This window comes from Gymnoscopelus braueri, assembly GCF_963280865.1.
Source record: "Gymnoscopelus braueri genome assembly, chromosome: 13".
Lineage (NCBI taxonomy): Eukaryota > Metazoa > Chordata > Actinopteri > Myctophiformes > Myctophidae > Gymnoscopelus > Gymnoscopelus braueri.
In genome coordinates, this window is record NC_137615.1 from 8,904,206 (window position 1) to 8,921,302 (window position 17,097).

General features: G+C 44.1%; 1 protein-coding gene across 1 annotated transcript in view; it reads right to left on the bottom strand.

Moving 5' to 3' along the window:
• Positions 1-241: 241 nt before the first annotated feature.
• Positions 242-17,097, bottom strand: part of LOC308099383 (trinucleotide repeat-containing gene 6C protein-like) — a 130,387-nt gene continuing 113,531 nt past the window's right edge. Inside the window, exons 15-25 of the mRNA XM_080448125.1 lie at positions 17,025-17,097; positions 16,740-16,823; positions 14,441-14,699; positions 13,472-13,642; positions 12,451-12,633; positions 10,695-10,844; positions 8,085-8,195; positions 5,167-5,454; positions 3,489-3,562; positions 2,716-2,855; positions 242-2,234 (exon numbers count right to left, since the gene is read on the bottom strand). The exon at positions 17,025-17,097 is cut by the window's right edge and continues 47 nt beyond it. Coding sequence (XP_080304251.1) covers positions 1,832-2,234; positions 2,716-2,855; positions 3,489-3,562; positions 5,167-5,454; positions 8,085-8,195; positions 10,695-10,844; positions 12,451-12,633; positions 13,472-13,642; positions 14,441-14,699; positions 16,740-16,823; positions 17,025-17,097 — 1,936 coding nt within the window. The 3' untranslated portion in view covers positions 242-1,831. The remainder of the gene's footprint in view (positions 2,235-2,715; positions 2,856-3,488; positions 3,563-5,166; positions 5,455-8,084; positions 8,196-10,694; positions 10,845-12,450; positions 12,634-13,471; positions 13,643-14,440; positions 14,700-16,739; positions 16,824-17,024) is intronic.

Sequence of the window (17,097 nt, forward strand, 5' to 3'; positions counted from 1 at the left end):
GCAGCAGCGGTGGTGGTTGATAGGCGGGTTCTTGTAGTTCACTCATTCAAACAAAAGTCTTCCTCTCCGTCTTTTGCGAGAGGTCAGGGGGTACAGGTGAGAGAAACCTGTCAAGGTACATATAGTATTCATACGTCCCCGTCCCCCCCGTCCCCCCCGCCACCTCTTGGTAGATGGACGGTAGAAGTCTGTGGCTAATATTGCACGTCACTTGAAATGGTGGTGGTTGTTTGCTGTGGGGTTTTCAGGATAAACAGAGCGGTCCGTTGGCGTTTGAGGCTGTCCACAGTGTCAGAGAGACAGAGAGAGGTCCACCCACAGGCCAACTGAGGTGCATTCAAAGTGTTTCTCCTTAACAGTTTCCATAGTAATAGCAGTGGTTTTGTTCCCACCTCCCGACATGTACGTAATGCATTAAGTGCGACGACCACAAAAACAAAACCAACCCCACCTCCCTAGATAGATAAGATTGACGCCAATATTATCTCTTGCTTTCGTTTGCAATGGTTCAAGGGAGAAAAAAAGGGAAAACAAGCTAAAAGAAAGAAAAAGCGCACTACAAAAATAAATGGCTTGAACAAAAGGCGAACAGAGTTGCACCATTCCCTTTTAAGCATTGTATGCATGTGTGTGTGTGTCCGTGCATGTGTCTCGGGGGCCCGAAGACAAGTGCTGTAGTTGTGACCGGTGGTTTGTTTTTGCGTTAGCGCCACGTCAGCGTGCGTTATTCTCCGTACCCCGTGGGTTTAGCTGGCTCAGAAATGAGGGGTGTGCAATAATCGGTCTAGTTCTTCACTAAGAATCCAGAGGGAGTTAGGAGAGCGTGGCCAGGAAGGGGTTAAGGCTAGTTATGTTAGTGCTGAGAGAGACGTGTCGAACCCCGGACCGGCAGAGAGTTTGTGACAACCGTTCTGATTGGTGTGGGAAGGGGGAGCTTTTGGGAATGTCGCGTTTTTTGTTAATCGTTGTACTTTCTGCAGAGTGACTGAGGGATGATGACACAAACGTTTCAAGATGGCAGCTCAGAGTCCAATGTCAGTTCGACTAAACTGCGCGCTTCACGCGGAGTCGTAAAAAATAAAATAAACAAGATTTGCAGTTGTTGTTTTTCTGTTGTTATCTATCTGCCCTTTGTTGAATCAAAGACTCCAGCTGTGTTTCACAGCAAAAGATGCCATATGCCACCAAAACAAATCCCACAAAAATGACGTTAAAAACAACAGTGGAGGAGCGGTTTCCTCGCTTTCGCTCCGTTCAGCCATTCCGCCCACCTAATGATTGGTATCGGACATTGTTAGACTTTCTTCTCTTTTTTTGGCATCTGCAATCATGTAGTCGATGTGTCCCGATTTGTCAATAAGTATGATTACGCCCTATTCAGAAACTTCCCCAGTTAGCAGATCTACAAGCTCACAAGCTTGTATATCTGCTATTTCTGAATGTTTTTGAAAATAAAATAAAAAACCTTTATGAAGATTTGCGTTTTTTTTTTTTTTTGCCTATAATGAATGGCACGCCCCAAAAATAGGGATGCTAGGTTGGAAGTGGAAGTGGTTATTAAAATGTATGTTTTTCACATTATGGGTCAAAACATGGGTAATCGGTGGACCAGGACTCTCCAACAATCTGGCATCAGTCGGGCTCTGCTGATTATCTCCACAATGATTTGCTAGGGGGGGAGGGGGGGGGGGGGGGGGCGGAGTTTCTGCTCCTTCGTTTGCCCGGGGGATGATGGGTTCTGCTTCTGCAGTCACTTGAGTGATGGGTGGGTGGTAGGTCACCCTACGCACACCTTGCACCCATGGGTGCGCTGATGGGGTGCTGCTCATCCTTACATGGACTCCCCGCTCAACAGGTCCCCGGGCAGCAGCGTGTTGATTGGGGTGGGACTCCCCATGACCCGGCCCTCCTCGCCACTGGGGGGCCCCCACAGGCTGGAGTACTGCTGGACGCCGCCCCACCCAAAGTCTCCGCCCGTCTTGGCTCCGCCCCCTCCTCCGCCCCCGCCGCCGCCGCCGCCGTTGTTGTTGTTGTTCCAGTGAGGCGATTGGCCGATGGGATGAGAGGCGGGTCCGGGAACTCCGCCGGCGCCGCCCATCCGCGTCTGATTGGTGGCCGGGTTGGCCTGCCAGCTGGTGGTCCCGCCCCCCAGCGACTGGCCCTGTGCAAAGAAACGGTTCACCTCCTCCTCGCCGGCGAACTCCGCCAGGATGGTGGTGTTACCCAGAACACACCTGGATGTGCGCGTGCACACACGCACACACACACACACACACACACACACACACACACACACACACTTAGTTACACTCCTTAACCACTTTAACCACCCATTAAGACCGGAAATGAATATGTGTCTTTTTTAGATATCTTTGGCTATTCAAAAATAGCAGATCTACAAGCTCGTAGATTTGCTATTTTGAAAGTTTGTGCAAATCTTTTGAATATATATAATTTTTTAAAGCGAAACATTTCTAACTCACATCTTTGCTTCTGGGAGATTCTACAGATGTCTTCTAAATCTGTTTTTTTTTTTTTAAAACATATGTTTCTATATCAAGTGGTTCTCAAACTTTTTCATGTCAAGGACCGCGGACCCCCATCTCAAAATATTGTGTAATAGGGACCCCAAGAAGCAAAGATTTGAGTCAAAAATGTTCCCTTTAATAAATATATATTCAAATATTTGGAGAGGCCACCAGAGACACGACGTACATGTGCAGGGACTTCTGGGCCTTGGCGGCTTCGTCCTTGGAGCTGTAGCGCATCATGGCGTTGCCCTGCGTCAGGTTGAGGTGGAATGTGACGAGGGGGCCGTGCTGCATGCACAGCGTCCGCAGGGTCGAGCCGTCAATCTGCAGGAACACAGCGGGACAAGGTGGTGGAGAAAAAAAAAAGTACTCAAATTCTTTACTTACGTAAAAGTACCAATACTGCAATATAGAAATACTCTGTTACAAGTTAACCCATTAATACCTGGAACGCATCTGTGTCACTTTGGATGTCTTTGGCTATTCAAAAATAGCAGATATACAAGCTCATAGCGCGGCACCGAGTGCCGCGCTATGAACTTGTAGATCTGCTATTTTTGAAAAAAACGTGAAAAAAAAAATGTTTAAATTTTTTTCCAAAAACTGTTAGGATTTAGATTTTTTTTTAAAGGATCGCCTCAGGTCTTAAAGGGTTAAAAGTCCAGAATTCAAAATGTACTTGTGTAACAGTACAAAAGTATTGGCTCAAAACGCGTCGCATCGCGATGCGTTTTGAGCTTATAGATCGGCTATTTCCACTATCTTTGAAAATATGTAATTTTTTACATGGAATTGATTATGACGATTATGCAAAAAAATATTGCGATTATATAAAATAATTGCGATTAGACGATTACGTAATAATTGTGACAGGCCTAGAAACCTGGAGACCATTATAATGGTACTTAGCTACCTTTACACCGCTGGTGAGTTGATGTATCGTAGGGGCTACAGTACCTGTGGAGTGAGGTTCCTCAGTACCAGCCAGCTGCTGGTCCTGCTGGAGCTGTCAGTGCTCCAGGCGGTTCCTGCTGTGTGACCCAAGAGACAGAGGAGAGAAGTTCAAGTTCAATCCCGTCGACATGGTCAGAAATCACTGCAAATCTTGTTAGAACCCACTGGCTGGGTGTTGGCCGTTTCAGTCAAGTTACTCTAGTCTGTGTAAACCACATCACGTCAGTTGATGGGAAAGTGTGTGTGTGTGTGTGTGTGTGTGTGTGTGTGTGTGTGTGTGTGTGTGTGTGTGTGTGAGAGAGAGAGAGGGTGTGGGAGGGGTTGGTGTCATGTATGAGACAGAACACAAGTACATTATGCCACAGGAAGTGAGTCTATGATGTCATAATGACAGTGTAGCCTTCTACACATGAAGAAAAAAAGAGAAAGAAAAACATTCTCTCATCGGATCTGCAAGTTGTGTAGGGGACCTATTCCTATTTTGGGCTATTCAAAAATAGTGCCGTGCTACGAGCTTGTAGATCTGCTATTTTTGAAAGAATCGTGGAAAAATGTGTGCAAATCTTTGGATATACATTGTTTAAAGCAAACATTTTTAACTCAAATCTTTACTTCTGGGGGGGTCCCTGGAACGAAATATTTTGAGATGGGGGTCCGCTGTCAAATACATATCATGTTTGTTGTTTTTTTTGGGGGGGGGGGGGGGGGTCCTTAACAAATCTGAGGACCACTGACATAGAAACATAATTTTTTTTAAGAAAACTGCTAGGATTTAGAAGACATGTGTAGAATCCCCAGAAGCAAAGATTTGAGTTACAAATGTTCGCTTAAAAATATATATATATATTCAAAGATTTGCACACATGTTCACGATTTTTCATAAAAAATCTACAAGCTCATAGTGACTCACTCGGTGCCACGCTATGAGCTTGTATATCTGCTATTTCTATTTTAAATAGCCAAAGAAGTCTAAAAATTACACTTTCCCGGTCTTAACATATTGATTGCCAAGATATTAAACATAGTTTTCTATCCCCTTGCCAGCGTAATTACCTCAATCCGATGATATTTGAAACGCCGTGGAAGTGACATTTGTGTGCCAAAAAAACTAAAAAAAATAGTCCCCGTGGGTTGGCGGAGGTACCTGTGTATCCATAGGAACGGCAACATTCCAACCGCGATCCGCCATTTTGGGGCTACGGCCCGTTGAAAACGGGTGGTTTTCAATGCAAAAAAAAAAGAAACTGAGTTACAGCTGTTTTTCTGAAAATCCCATCGTTGGGATGAATGGATGTGACGTTTTTTTGCAACGACGTCACATCCACATACTTCTTCTCTCAGTGACGATCGATCATTCCAAAGCTGTGTTAGGGTGCCCCTTGTGGAATTTTTGGAAAGAACGCATCAATGCGATCTTGGCAATCAATGTATTAACCCATTAAGACCTGAGGCCGCGTCTAAAAAAATCTAAATCCTTAAAAAAAAAATCGGGAAAAAACGTTTTTTTCCACGATTTTTCAAAAATAGCAGATCTACAAGCTCGTAGCGCGGCACTCGGTGCCGCGCTATGAGCTTGTATATCTGCTATTTTTGAATAGCCAAATAAATCTTAAGTGACACAGATGCGTTCCAGGTATTAATGGGTTAATGGGCTAAACGTCCCTTATCTTGAGCCCAATACCTGAGGAGTAGTTGCTGCTCCAGCCTTGGGACAGTCCCAGGGCGTTGCCCCCCCACGTGGAGGAGGGCTTGGCGCTGCTGAGGCCAGGCGGGGGCCGGGAGGGGGCTCCTCCTCCTCCTCCTCCTCCAGCCGGGTTGCTGCTGCCGGGGCCGCCGCCGCCGCCGCCGCCGCCGCCGCCGCCGCCGCCGCGGGGCCCCTGGGGGACCTTCCACAGCTCGTGGGACAGAGAGGCCTGGCTGTGGGAGAGGGGCCCCGGGGACCACGTTGACTTCATGTCAGGGAGTTTACCTGGACCCCCCGAGGAAGAGGAGGACAATGAGTTAGGGCCAGTGGTCTTCAACCAGTGGTCCGGGGACCACCAAGTGGTCCTTTGAGGGGGTTCCAGGGGGGGGTCCCCAGCAAAAGGTGTTAAAACATTTTCACCCCTTTATCCATTATTGTGTACATTGGCTATTAAAAAAATAGCAGATATACAAGCTCACTGCGAGCTTGTATATCTGCTATTTTTGAACATTTTCAAAAATAATCTTGAAAGTGTTTGAAGAATTTTGCTTTTTTTAACACAAAATCTTCTCTTCTGGGGGTCCCTGGCACAAAACATTTACAAATGGGGGTCCGCGGCCAAATGTATATCAATTTAGGGGTCCTTGGCATGAAAAAGGTTGAAAACCACTGAGTTAGGGGACAGAAAAGGCATCTTAATTTCCTACACAGAGAGAGAGAGAGAGAGAGAGAGAGAGAGAGAGAGAGAGAGAGAGAGAGAGAAAGAGAGAAAGAGAGAAAGAGAGAAAGAGCGAAAGAGCGAAAGAGCGAAAGAGCGAAAGAGAGAGAGAGAGAGAGAGAGAGAGAGAGAGAGAGAGAGAGAGAGAGAGAACGAGAGAGAACGAGAGAGAGAGAGTCCTGACAGTCCCTACAGCACTGCCACCCAGGATTGGAATAGTCTAACTCCATCCCTCAAAAAATGCAGTTCGCTGGGCTCATTTAAAAGAGCCTTAAAAAAATCACCTTTCAGGAGGCCAAAGGAGGAGGTAGTACAATTTTCCCGTTAGACAGCAGACCCTCCCCCCCCCTGTTCTTGTATATATATATATATATATATATATATATATATATATATATATATATATATATATATATTTATTTTTCCCCCTCTTTTTTGTTTTTTTGTTGTACATAGTGTTATTTTTTATTTTTTGCTGTTTCTTTTGTAATGATATTTGAACTGTGGTGCCACTATATACTGTATGCCTATGAATTAAATACCAAGGCCCTCATTGGAAACAAGTCCGCAAGGACTTTTATGGCCTGTTAGACAAAGTATTTTAAATGTAACTGTGCTGTTTTACATTTTTTTGCCTAATAAAATATTCAATCAAAAAAGTAGCACTAAAATATACTTAAATAGTTGCTGTGTTTTTTGGTATTGTTTTTAGAAACTGATCATCCAAAATATTCTCCCCAATGACTTACACTGAAGGGTCAAAACGGTCTCAAAGTCACACTTTTAAAACATCCAAATGCGAACAAAGTGGATTCAGGGATAAGGATTTCCTTCATAATTCAAATAGTAACACATTTTGGAACATGAGTTCATGATCAACAGAGCATTGGTCATTATTACATCATGGCAATCCAAACCTCCACCAGGTGTCAGCTCAGCTTTGTCAGAACATTATTCAATATAACCAGAATTGTATCATATGTCTCTATGGGAGAGGTCAAAGCACACATCATCTATAGCACGGCATAGCATGTGAAGAGCTTTTCTTTTTAAACGTGTTTTAACACATGTGTGCATACATATATATATGAGAGAGAGAGAGAGAGAGAGAGAGAGAGAGAGAGAGAGAGAGAGAGAGAGACCACTTCACACAGTGCAGTGTGATCAGTGGGTTTGTCCCACAGTCACAATAAAGCGACGTCACCCGAATCTTATCTACGTCACACTGGAGGCGTTCCCATGCTCACACCAGGACAAGAGGAGGAGATAACACACATGTTCACACGTATACGTTTATATACATATCATATGAGAGAGGCAAAGGTCGGGAAACACCCAACTGGGATGGATTTGGGTGGGCTTGGGTCCATGCCAGAGGTGTCATTTCAGATAAATAAATAAATGAATAAAACGGGACTGGATCCGTGGATCCACAACAGGAAGTTGACGTTTTTTTAAAATTTAAAACTGGGTTTTATGATGCTCTATACTGTCCTTGTTTGTGTTCGTTTACGGGCTAAGAATAGTGATTTTGAAAGCTGTTTCAACAGAATTTGTGGTACTGGTTAAATGTGAGCCATACTCTGGGACCCCGAATGGCGCCCCTGGCCTTTGCTGAACGGACCTAAAGGGGGCAGACTGGGAACTGAGATGCCTGTGTCATTTCTTTTATATCTTTGGCTATTCAAAAATAGCAGATATACAAGCTCATAGCGCGGCACCGAGTGCCGCGCTATGAGCTTGTAGATCTGCTATTTTTGAAAAATCGTGAACATTTGTGCAAATCATTGTATATATATTTTTTAAAGCGCACATTCTAACTCAAATCTTTGCTCCTGGGGGTCCCTGGAATATTTTGAGATGGGGGGTCGGTGGCCAAATACAAGTTTGAGAATCACTGATCATAGCAACATATATATATATTTTTTTTTTATGTTAGGATTTAGAAGACATTTTGTAGAATCCCCCAGAATCAAAGATTTGAGTCATGATTTTCATGATTTTCCAACAAATTGCAGATCTACAAGCTCATAGCGTGGCACTCGGTGCCGCGCTATGAGCTTGTAGATCTGCTATAGCCAAAGAAATCTAAAAATGACACAGATGCGTTCCCGGTCTTAATGGGTTAAATCAGGGGAAGGGGCAGGGAGAAGTTTTTCAGGCTGGGATGGGGGGCGGGGGGGGTCACACTGTGTACCTGCATCGTCTGTCTCCGGGGACGACAGACTGAACGAGCTAGAGTAGGCACTGACTGGCCAATCAGAGTCAGGAGGCAGTGCCTCGTTCTGTGACGATGAGGGGGAGGAGCCTATGAGGCAGGCCCGGCAGACACAGAAAGAAAGAAACAAAAAGGAACAAAACAAAGAATGAAGAGAGCAGAAAGGTCCTTATACACCGGAAGTATTCAATTCATGATTGATTCACATTCATTTTAACGGCTGTTTGTGTCGTGAATACGTCCACAATGAACACGAATAATACCACGACGCGCTAAAGAGACAGAATTGTTTTTTCAGCACGAAAAAAAAACCATTAACCTGTATGAATGAGTCATGTAACATCATTGATGGCTCGTTAAGTGCCTGTATGCATATTCCACTTCAAAGACAATCAGTGCCAGCTTTGGTGTCCTGCCTGTCTGTCTGTCTGTCTGTCTGTCTGTCTGTCTGTCTGTCTGTCTGTGTGTGTGTGTGTGTGTTTTCTGTTGATATCAAAGCACTTCCCAGTAGCCCCTCATGATACTGACTTCTACTCCTCCGCAAAACCAAAAGGACAATTTTATTTTCCATCCTGAATGGCAGGCTTAACATTATTATTGCTTTTAGGCTATGGGCAATAATGTGACTGAAAGTCAAAGTTCAGAGGCATTATATTGCCTTTTGTTAGGCTATATATATTAGTTTAACTTCTTGAATTCATATTTATTTAGTTTGCAATAATTAAACTGAAGCAGAAAGACATTAAAACTATGTACTGCATTTGTTTTTAACTTTTCGTGAGTCATGTCGTTATCGAAGTGTTCAACAACGTTATCGATTATCGCAATCCTTTCCTAATATCGTGTAGCCTTAGTGCCATCGCTGGTGCCTGACTTTCCCCCGCGGGATCAATAAAGGTATCGATCTATCACCACAATAGTAATACTGAAATATTCATAGGGTTTTTCCGTCCCGCTCCCGGTGTGTAAGGAACATTAAAGGAAAAGGGCAGAGTGTAAAGTAAGAGAAGCAATACGAGTGATGACAAAAAAAAACGTCAAGAAATAATCAGACAAAGAAACGGAGGGGTTGAGCATCAAACGTGTGACGTCATGAAGAAAGAAGCGGTTTAGCAGGTGAAATGACAGCAACTCAGAAATAGGAAGGGCGGCATCTGTGTTAGAGGGATAGTTCACCCAAAAAAAAATGCTTTTTTCAATCGATTAGTCACCCCATGGAGACTTGAATGGATATTTTTTCGTTTTTGTGGCATTCCTAAGCCAATCATTTGATGATCAGCGGACCAGTAGGCAGTGGTTCCGGTAGGAGACACAAAGGAGACTCTTTGCGTCTCCTACCGGAACCGCTGCCGGTCATGAAATTATTGGCTTAGGAATGCGACGAAAAAAAATATCCATGAATTCAAGTCTCAATGGGGTGACACAAAAAAGGTAATTTTGGGGGTGAACTATCCCTTTAAGCCCGATTCATACTGTGCCGCACGACGGTGTCGTGTGCCATAGATCAGCCTATGCGGTACACGAACAATCCAGAATATCGTCGCTCTTATCTCCATATTTTAACTGTAAATTAATGCCTTACTTGATCGTCACTAAACCGTCACACAAAAGCATCAAAAGTAGCAGATATACAAGCTCGAAACGCGGCGCGAAGCGACGAATTTTGAGCTTGTAGAGCTGCTACTTTTGAATTTGAATCCTGAAAAGTAACAGTTTGAAGCATGAGGTTTCCACCCGATTGAGACGATATTCACATTAGAGCTGCACAATATTGCCTAACAGATTATATTGTATTTAAATGAACAAAAAAAACTGTCAGCAAAATAAGGGGAAAAAAACAGAAGACGGTTTCTTTTATAATTAAATTCCCTCTGACGTTGTTGAAAGGCTGCCAGTGAAATAATACTTTGGATTTGTACGGTAGCGATTCTCTACATATCAGAATAAAACGCTCTAGCAGTCCACCTGAAAGCTTTTCTGCAAAACATTCCGAGTCGTTATGAGCCTGGGTGCCTCCATCCCAAACCAACCCACCTGTCACCATTATGACATTTTATATTTGACGATTAATTGTCAAAACAAATAATTGCGATTAACAATTTCATTGTGTGGCTTTTAGGTCTCATTAAACAAAAGTTGCACAGGGCAGATATAACGTAAATAAAAATAACGTTAAAACTCCCCCCCCCGTAAATACACAACAAAATGACCGATACCAATAATCAAAATCAATAATGTACGAAAAATCTAAAATGACCTCGTATTATGGCCTAAATACGGCATATTTAATATCTTATACTCAACATCTGTTACAAAACAGTGGAAATAGCAGATCTACAAGCTCACAACGCGTCGCGATGCGACGCGTTGTGAGCTTGTAGATCGGCTATTTCTACTGTTTCTGAAAAAAATCAAAATCAAAATGTTTGAACATTTTTAACACGGAAACGATTATGACGATTATAAAAAAATAACTGCGATTATCTCAAATAATTGCGATATGGGCGATTATGTAATAATGTAATAATTGTGACAGGCCTACACCCACCCCTACCACCCCGGACCTTTGACCCCCCGATGGGTCCTCACCTCCGCTGCGGTCACGCATCAGGTAGCGGTTGACGTCCTGGATGTTGGTGTTGATGGTGGGACCGCTGGGGACGCTGCCGGGGGTGGCGTTAGGGTCCGTCTCCGGGTCAATGCTCTGGAGGCCCTTCCAGGGCACGCCGGGACAGAACTCTACAAGACAGAAGAAAAAAACACACACACAGCAGGACAAACTGGGTTAGATTGGTCGATTTACAACGCGCTATGAGCTTGTAGATCGGCAATTTTTTTTAAATAGTCTAGTAGAAGTATAAATTAGTGTTTACTGTTTAAGTGTATAGCTGATCCTCCTTATTTTGCTGGGGATCCGCTAGAATCCCCTCAAGGACCCTTGTGGGTCCCCGGACCCCACTTTGAGAACCACTGGTTTTATATCATCAGAACAGGCTTTTCTTTTTTTTCCCTCTTCTTTTTTATACAAATAACTATTACAGACTCCTTCAAACAGATTATTTTCTCTTTATTTTCTAGTTTTCTTTTTTCATATAATCTTTGCAACCCCTGATATTACAGCAACATACATTTTTAAAAAAAACTGTTGGGATTTAGAAGACATTTTGTAGAATCAACAGAAGACGATACAATATCGTCTCTGTCGGGTGGAAACCTTATATGTCCAAAACGGTTACCATTCAAACATTCAAAAATAGCCGATCGACAAGCTCTAAACCGTGGCGCGACGAGCTTGTAGATCTGCTATTTTATATGCTTTTGTGTGACGCTGCAGTATGATCAAGTAGGGCATTAGTTTCATGAAAAAAACACAAAAAAGTTAAACTATGGAGATAAGAGGTTTCTGCCCGACTGCAATGATATGATTGATTAATTGATTAACTTCACTGCCAGGCTTATTTCAAGCTTGTTGATCCATATGCCACAGGCATTATGGATCAAACGGAGAATTTACATTTACGTTTACATTTTAACATTGAAGTGGATGGAGCATTAACTTTTTGAAAATCGTTTTCTCCTAGTTCCTTTGAGAAAAAAATAAAAAAAAATAAAAAAAAATAATATATATATATATTTTGAAAAAAAAAATGTTTTAGGTGACGTCAAAAGACGTCATTGGCACTAATGGCACACTGAAAACGGCCGTCAAAAGACGTCATTGGCACTCAATGAGTTAACTTATTGATCATTGATTATTGTTTTATAATCGATTAAATCAGTGTTGCATCTCTAATTCTATCCACTTTTCACTTCAACGCAGCCCAATCACATGAGGAAGTGAGCCTGGAATCACAGGTCAATCTGGGAACCTATTTGGTTAAAGAAAGATATAGTTGCCAGCCGCAGAATCTGTGTTTCTTGAGAGATTAAAGGAGAAATCCGGACATTTTAAGTGTTATCTTTGATGTGTCGTGATAAGCTAACGTTGTTTGCTTATTTCTCTGCCTGGCAACACCGAGTTGCCAGGTTCTGGGAGAGAAACAAGCAACCAGCGTTAGCTCGTTCGGCATTAGCGATAGCTTCTCAGGGACTTTCAATGCATGTTGGAGTATCATGAGACTCTACAATGAGTAGTAGTAGAGAAAAAAATAACTTTGCATCGGTTATAATAGACGAATTTCCCTTAGCCACGCGCTCCCATTATGCCAACGGAGGGGGTCGAAAAAATTAGGACAGGGGAATCGCAGGAAAAAATCAACGCCACTTTATACGTCGGTAGGTGAGTAACGACACATCAAAGATAACACTTAAAATGTCCGGATTTCTCCTTTAATCAAAGGCTGACCTGGTGGCCAGTTGATGTTGGTCCCGTTGGCCATCTTGTCGTTGTTGTTCTTGCCCTGCTGGGGCCCCCAGCTGTCAGGGGCCAGCAGGGGGCTGGTGGGGGACTCTGAGCTGGACATCAGGTTGTAGGGGCTGTACGCGTCCTCCATCTGGGGAGGCTTGCCCGGGGGCCCCAAGTTGGCACCTAGAAGAGGACACACAAAACAAGGTTAAAAAGAGCAAAAAAACAATTGTTGAATTCAACATCTACAGATGTGATCATTCTGTTTTGGATGATTTGACTTTTTGACGACATCAGCATCTGCGATTATGCAGCCGATGTGTCAAAATGTTTTACCTTTAAAGAAACTTCACAGCATGTCACAGAATCTTTGAACAGGAGGAGCTTACCGTGTTTGGTCTGTACGTTGGCGTCCAGAGGGGAGGAGCTTACCGTGTTTGGTCTGTGGCCTCCAGAGGGGAGGAGCTTACCGTGTTTGGTCTGTACGTTGGCCTCCAGAGGGGGAGGAGCTTACCGTGTTTGGTCTGTACGTTGGCCTCCAGAGGGGAGGAGCTTACCGTGTTTGGTCTGTACGTTGGCCTCCAGAGAGGAGGAGCTTACTGTGTTTGGTCTGTACGTTGGCCTCCAGAGGGGAGGAGCCTACCTTGTTTGGTCTGTACGTTGGCCTCCAGAGGGGAGGAGCTTACCGTGTTTGGTCTGTACATTGGCCTCCAGAGGGGAGGAGCTTACCGTGTTTGGTCTGTACGTTGGCCTCCAGAGGGGAGGAGCTTACCGTGTTTGGTCTGTGGCCTCCAGAGGGGAGGAGCTTACCGTGTTTGGTCTGTACGTTGGCCTCCAGAGGGGAGGAGCTTACCGTGTTTGGTCTGTACGTTGGCCTCCAGAGGGGAGGAGCTTACCGTGTTTGGTCTGTGGCCTCCAGAGGGGAGGAGCTTACCGTGTTTGGTCTGTACGTTGGCCTCCAGAGGGGAGGAGCTTACCGTGTTTGGTCTGTACGTTGGCGTCCAGAGGGGGAGGAGCTTACCGTGTTTGGTCTGTACGTTGACGTCCAGAGGCGAGGAGCTTCCAGACAGGCTGTCCATGGAGTTGGGGTGGGTCCACTGGGACAGACGGGACTGGGGGGGCTGGGGGGGCTCCTTCATGGACAGACCCCCCACCTCCATACAGTTTACATTCATGTTGGGGTTCAGCCCGGCTGAGAGAGAGCAAAACACAACCACAGAGATAAATGTTAAGTCACATGGTTTTGTTTTCTCAGCAGAAGATAAATGCCGGCATGCAATGCTCATTTGGTATGTTCTTGCACTCTATTTCAATGACGTGACGCGCACGTCGCTTAACACCTACACTGCAAGTCACACAATGGACAATTGATATGCATCTAGGCTTATTCCTATGTTAATTCGCTAGGTGTGAGTCGGGAGCCTTTGAAAACTTTGTTGAGGTGCGAATTTAAAGTAGTTTTAAATCCATGCGTGTGCCTGCGTGTGCTCCTGGTCAAATAGGTGCCGGCACGGCGTGCAAGGCCGTCCAGTGAGCATTGCACCCCTGGATAAACGTGATCCTACTACAGCTTGTATCGTCTTAAAGTGATACGACTGCAGCTTGTATCGTCTTAAAGTGATACGACTACAGCTTGTATCGTCTTAAAGTGATACGACTACAGCTTGTATCGTCTTAAAGTGATACGACTACAGCTTGTATCGTCTTAAAGTGATACGACTACAGCTTGTATCGTCTTAAAGTGAAAAAAAAGGAGTGTTAAATAGCTCTATATTCTGATGGTAATCATTGCTATGGAGTGATTGTTCAGCTCTTTAGTAAACAGAAGGAAAAAAATCAGGGCGGGATGCCAATTTCTTTCAATCAGGGGAGTGAACTTTTGAACACAGGATAAACAACTGAAATTGGTGATGAAAAAGCATGGCTTTAAAATAACCTTGTATTCATTAAAATACGTGTGTATTATTTTAAGGCCAGTGCCAGTACTCACAGAGATTGGAGTAGGGGCTGTAAGCGTTGGGAGAAGACTGCTGCTCTTTGGTCTGCAGATCGAGGGGGAGGCCGCCGGGGGCCTGGGGGTGTCCTGGGAAGGAGGAGTCCAGGACTGATTTGGCCTGGCTGGGGTGCAGGCCGCCAGCGTGGGAGCCTGGCGGAGGCTGCTGCTGCTGATGTTTCATCAGCAGGGCCTGGGCCAGCTGCCGCTGGTGCTGCTGGATCTGCTGCTGCATGTTATTGATTGTACGTGCAACCTGCGGACACAAGAGGGCGGTATATTCAGTGGTGGAAAAAGTACTCAAAGGTTTTTACTTCTACTAAGTAAAAGTATCAATACTGCAATGTAGAAGTACTCTGTTACAAGTAAAAGTCCGGAATTCAAAATGTTACTTGAGTAAAAGTACAAAAGTATTGGTATCAAAATGTACTTGAAGTACAGTAGCAAAAGTAAAAGTACTAAAATGTTTGAAAATAGCCGATCTACAAGCTCCCAACGCGTCGCGATGCGACGCGTTGGGAGCTCGTAGATCGGCTATTTTCAAATAGCTTATGTATAAAATAGGGCTAAAGTAGTTAATGTATGTTTTATATAATGCATATCTGAAAAGTAACTAGTAACTAAAGTATTCAAATAATTGTAGTGGAGTAAAAAAGTACAATATTTGCCTCTGAGATGTAGTGGAGTAGAATTAAAAGTATAGACAATTGGAAATACTCCAGTAAAGTAAAAGTACCTCAAAATTGTACTTAAGTACAGTACTTGAGTAAATGTACTTAGTTACTTTACACCACTGGCGGTATTGAACAAGTACCCTACCGTGTCTGCAACAAAGGTTCTATCTGGTTCCATCTTCCGTGTCAAATCAGTGTTTCTTTGTATGTTTGAAGTGCGCTGAAAATACTGTTTATGAATGCAGTGGTGGCTTATCCAACGGGCTTGAGGTGCTGAAGCACAGGGCACCAACCCTTGGGGGGGCACCAAATGGCGTGAAAAAAAAAAAAAATCACACCCAGTGTGAAGTGGGCGGTGTGGTCACAGTGGTCATCACAGTGATGGAAGTTCACTTAAAGAAAAGTAATATTGTGGACCAACCATTGTACACCCCTAACTTTAAAAAACCCATAAATGTGTTTTTTTTAAGTGCATAGTCCTATTTATAGGGCTATGCACATGTGTCATGTTTCACTAGCCAATCACAGTCCTGAATAGACTGTGATTGGCCAATCACGGTGCAGGGTTAGGGGGGTACAATGGTGGCCAATCACAGCGCAGGGTTGGGGGGGTGCAATGGGTGGGGGGGGGTACAATGGTGGCCAATCACAGTGCAGCGAATGTCGGTGTCCAAACCTCACATATAGGGGCGGTTTCACCGCTCAAAAAAACGGCGAAAAACTGCGAAACTTAGAGCGCAGCACACATTTGCTTTTGACTCAAAAGCCAAAAATAAATTAAAATTAAATAAACCTAAAAAAGGGGCTTTCATGTAGGAAGTGAAATTATGTGTGTTACTTCTCTCGTGTGCCCATTAAGTCCTTGGTGGTCCCCACCAAGAATGATATCTATAAACGTGTGATATTTAAAATGGTTCTAACTCAATTGGATGGGGAAGTCCACACCAGGCCTATAACAACGAGAGTGGTGAGCAATATGGCCTGGATCACTTTCAGAAATTCAGAGGGATTTGATGAAAAAATAGAAACAAAGACAGCCTATCAAAATCTGTCTGAAGGACATCTGGAATCCAATTGGTCTCACTAACGCTTGGAATCAGTGGTAGTTTTGTTATTATTATTAATAACTGGGAGGAAGAGACCAATATGAATAGCTAACGCAAGCTGGAAGGCTAGCTGGCATTACCTCAGGTAGCCAACGACTATCTCACCTGCTTATAAATAATAATCACAATCCGATGATCCATATAGCATATTGCATGTGTTTTTCACCACCACGGAGGCAGAGACATCTCTCTCTTTCTTTGTCTCACACTCTCTGCCTCCGTGTGTGGGTTCTGACACAGCTGGACTGCACAGCATGTCAATTGGTGCCACTGTTTACAGAACATTATCGTTCATCAGCGTACTGTGGACGCGCGCATTATTATCGTTGCAGTACATGGCTATCATGCTTGGTATGGATGACCTTTTATACTTTCCCCTACAACGGAGTCGCATGCTGGAAATAGCAGATCTACAACGCGTCGCATTGTGGTGCGTTGTGAGCTTGTAGATCAATTGTAGCTGGCAGATCTGCTATTTTCGGCATGCGACACCGTGAGGACACGAGGGACACTCACTTGCTGCTCTTGTTGTCGAATGGGGCCAGAAACATTGCGCTGCGCCTGCAACATCTGCTGCTGAATCTGTAAACGCTGGTACGCCTGCCAAGACAAACACAAGCATTAGGAAATTAAATGAAAATCACTGGAGTCAAGGCAAGTCACTAAGTGGTCAATTTAACAGACAGACAGACAGACAGACAGACAGACAGACAGACAGACAGACAGACAGACAGACAGACAGACAGACAGACAGACAGACAGACAGACAGACAGACAGACAGACAAACAGACAGAACTCACCAGTTGCAGCTGGTACAGTTGGTTGAGGAGGGTCATATGTTGAGGGTTTATTGGTGCGGTTAAAAGTGCAGGA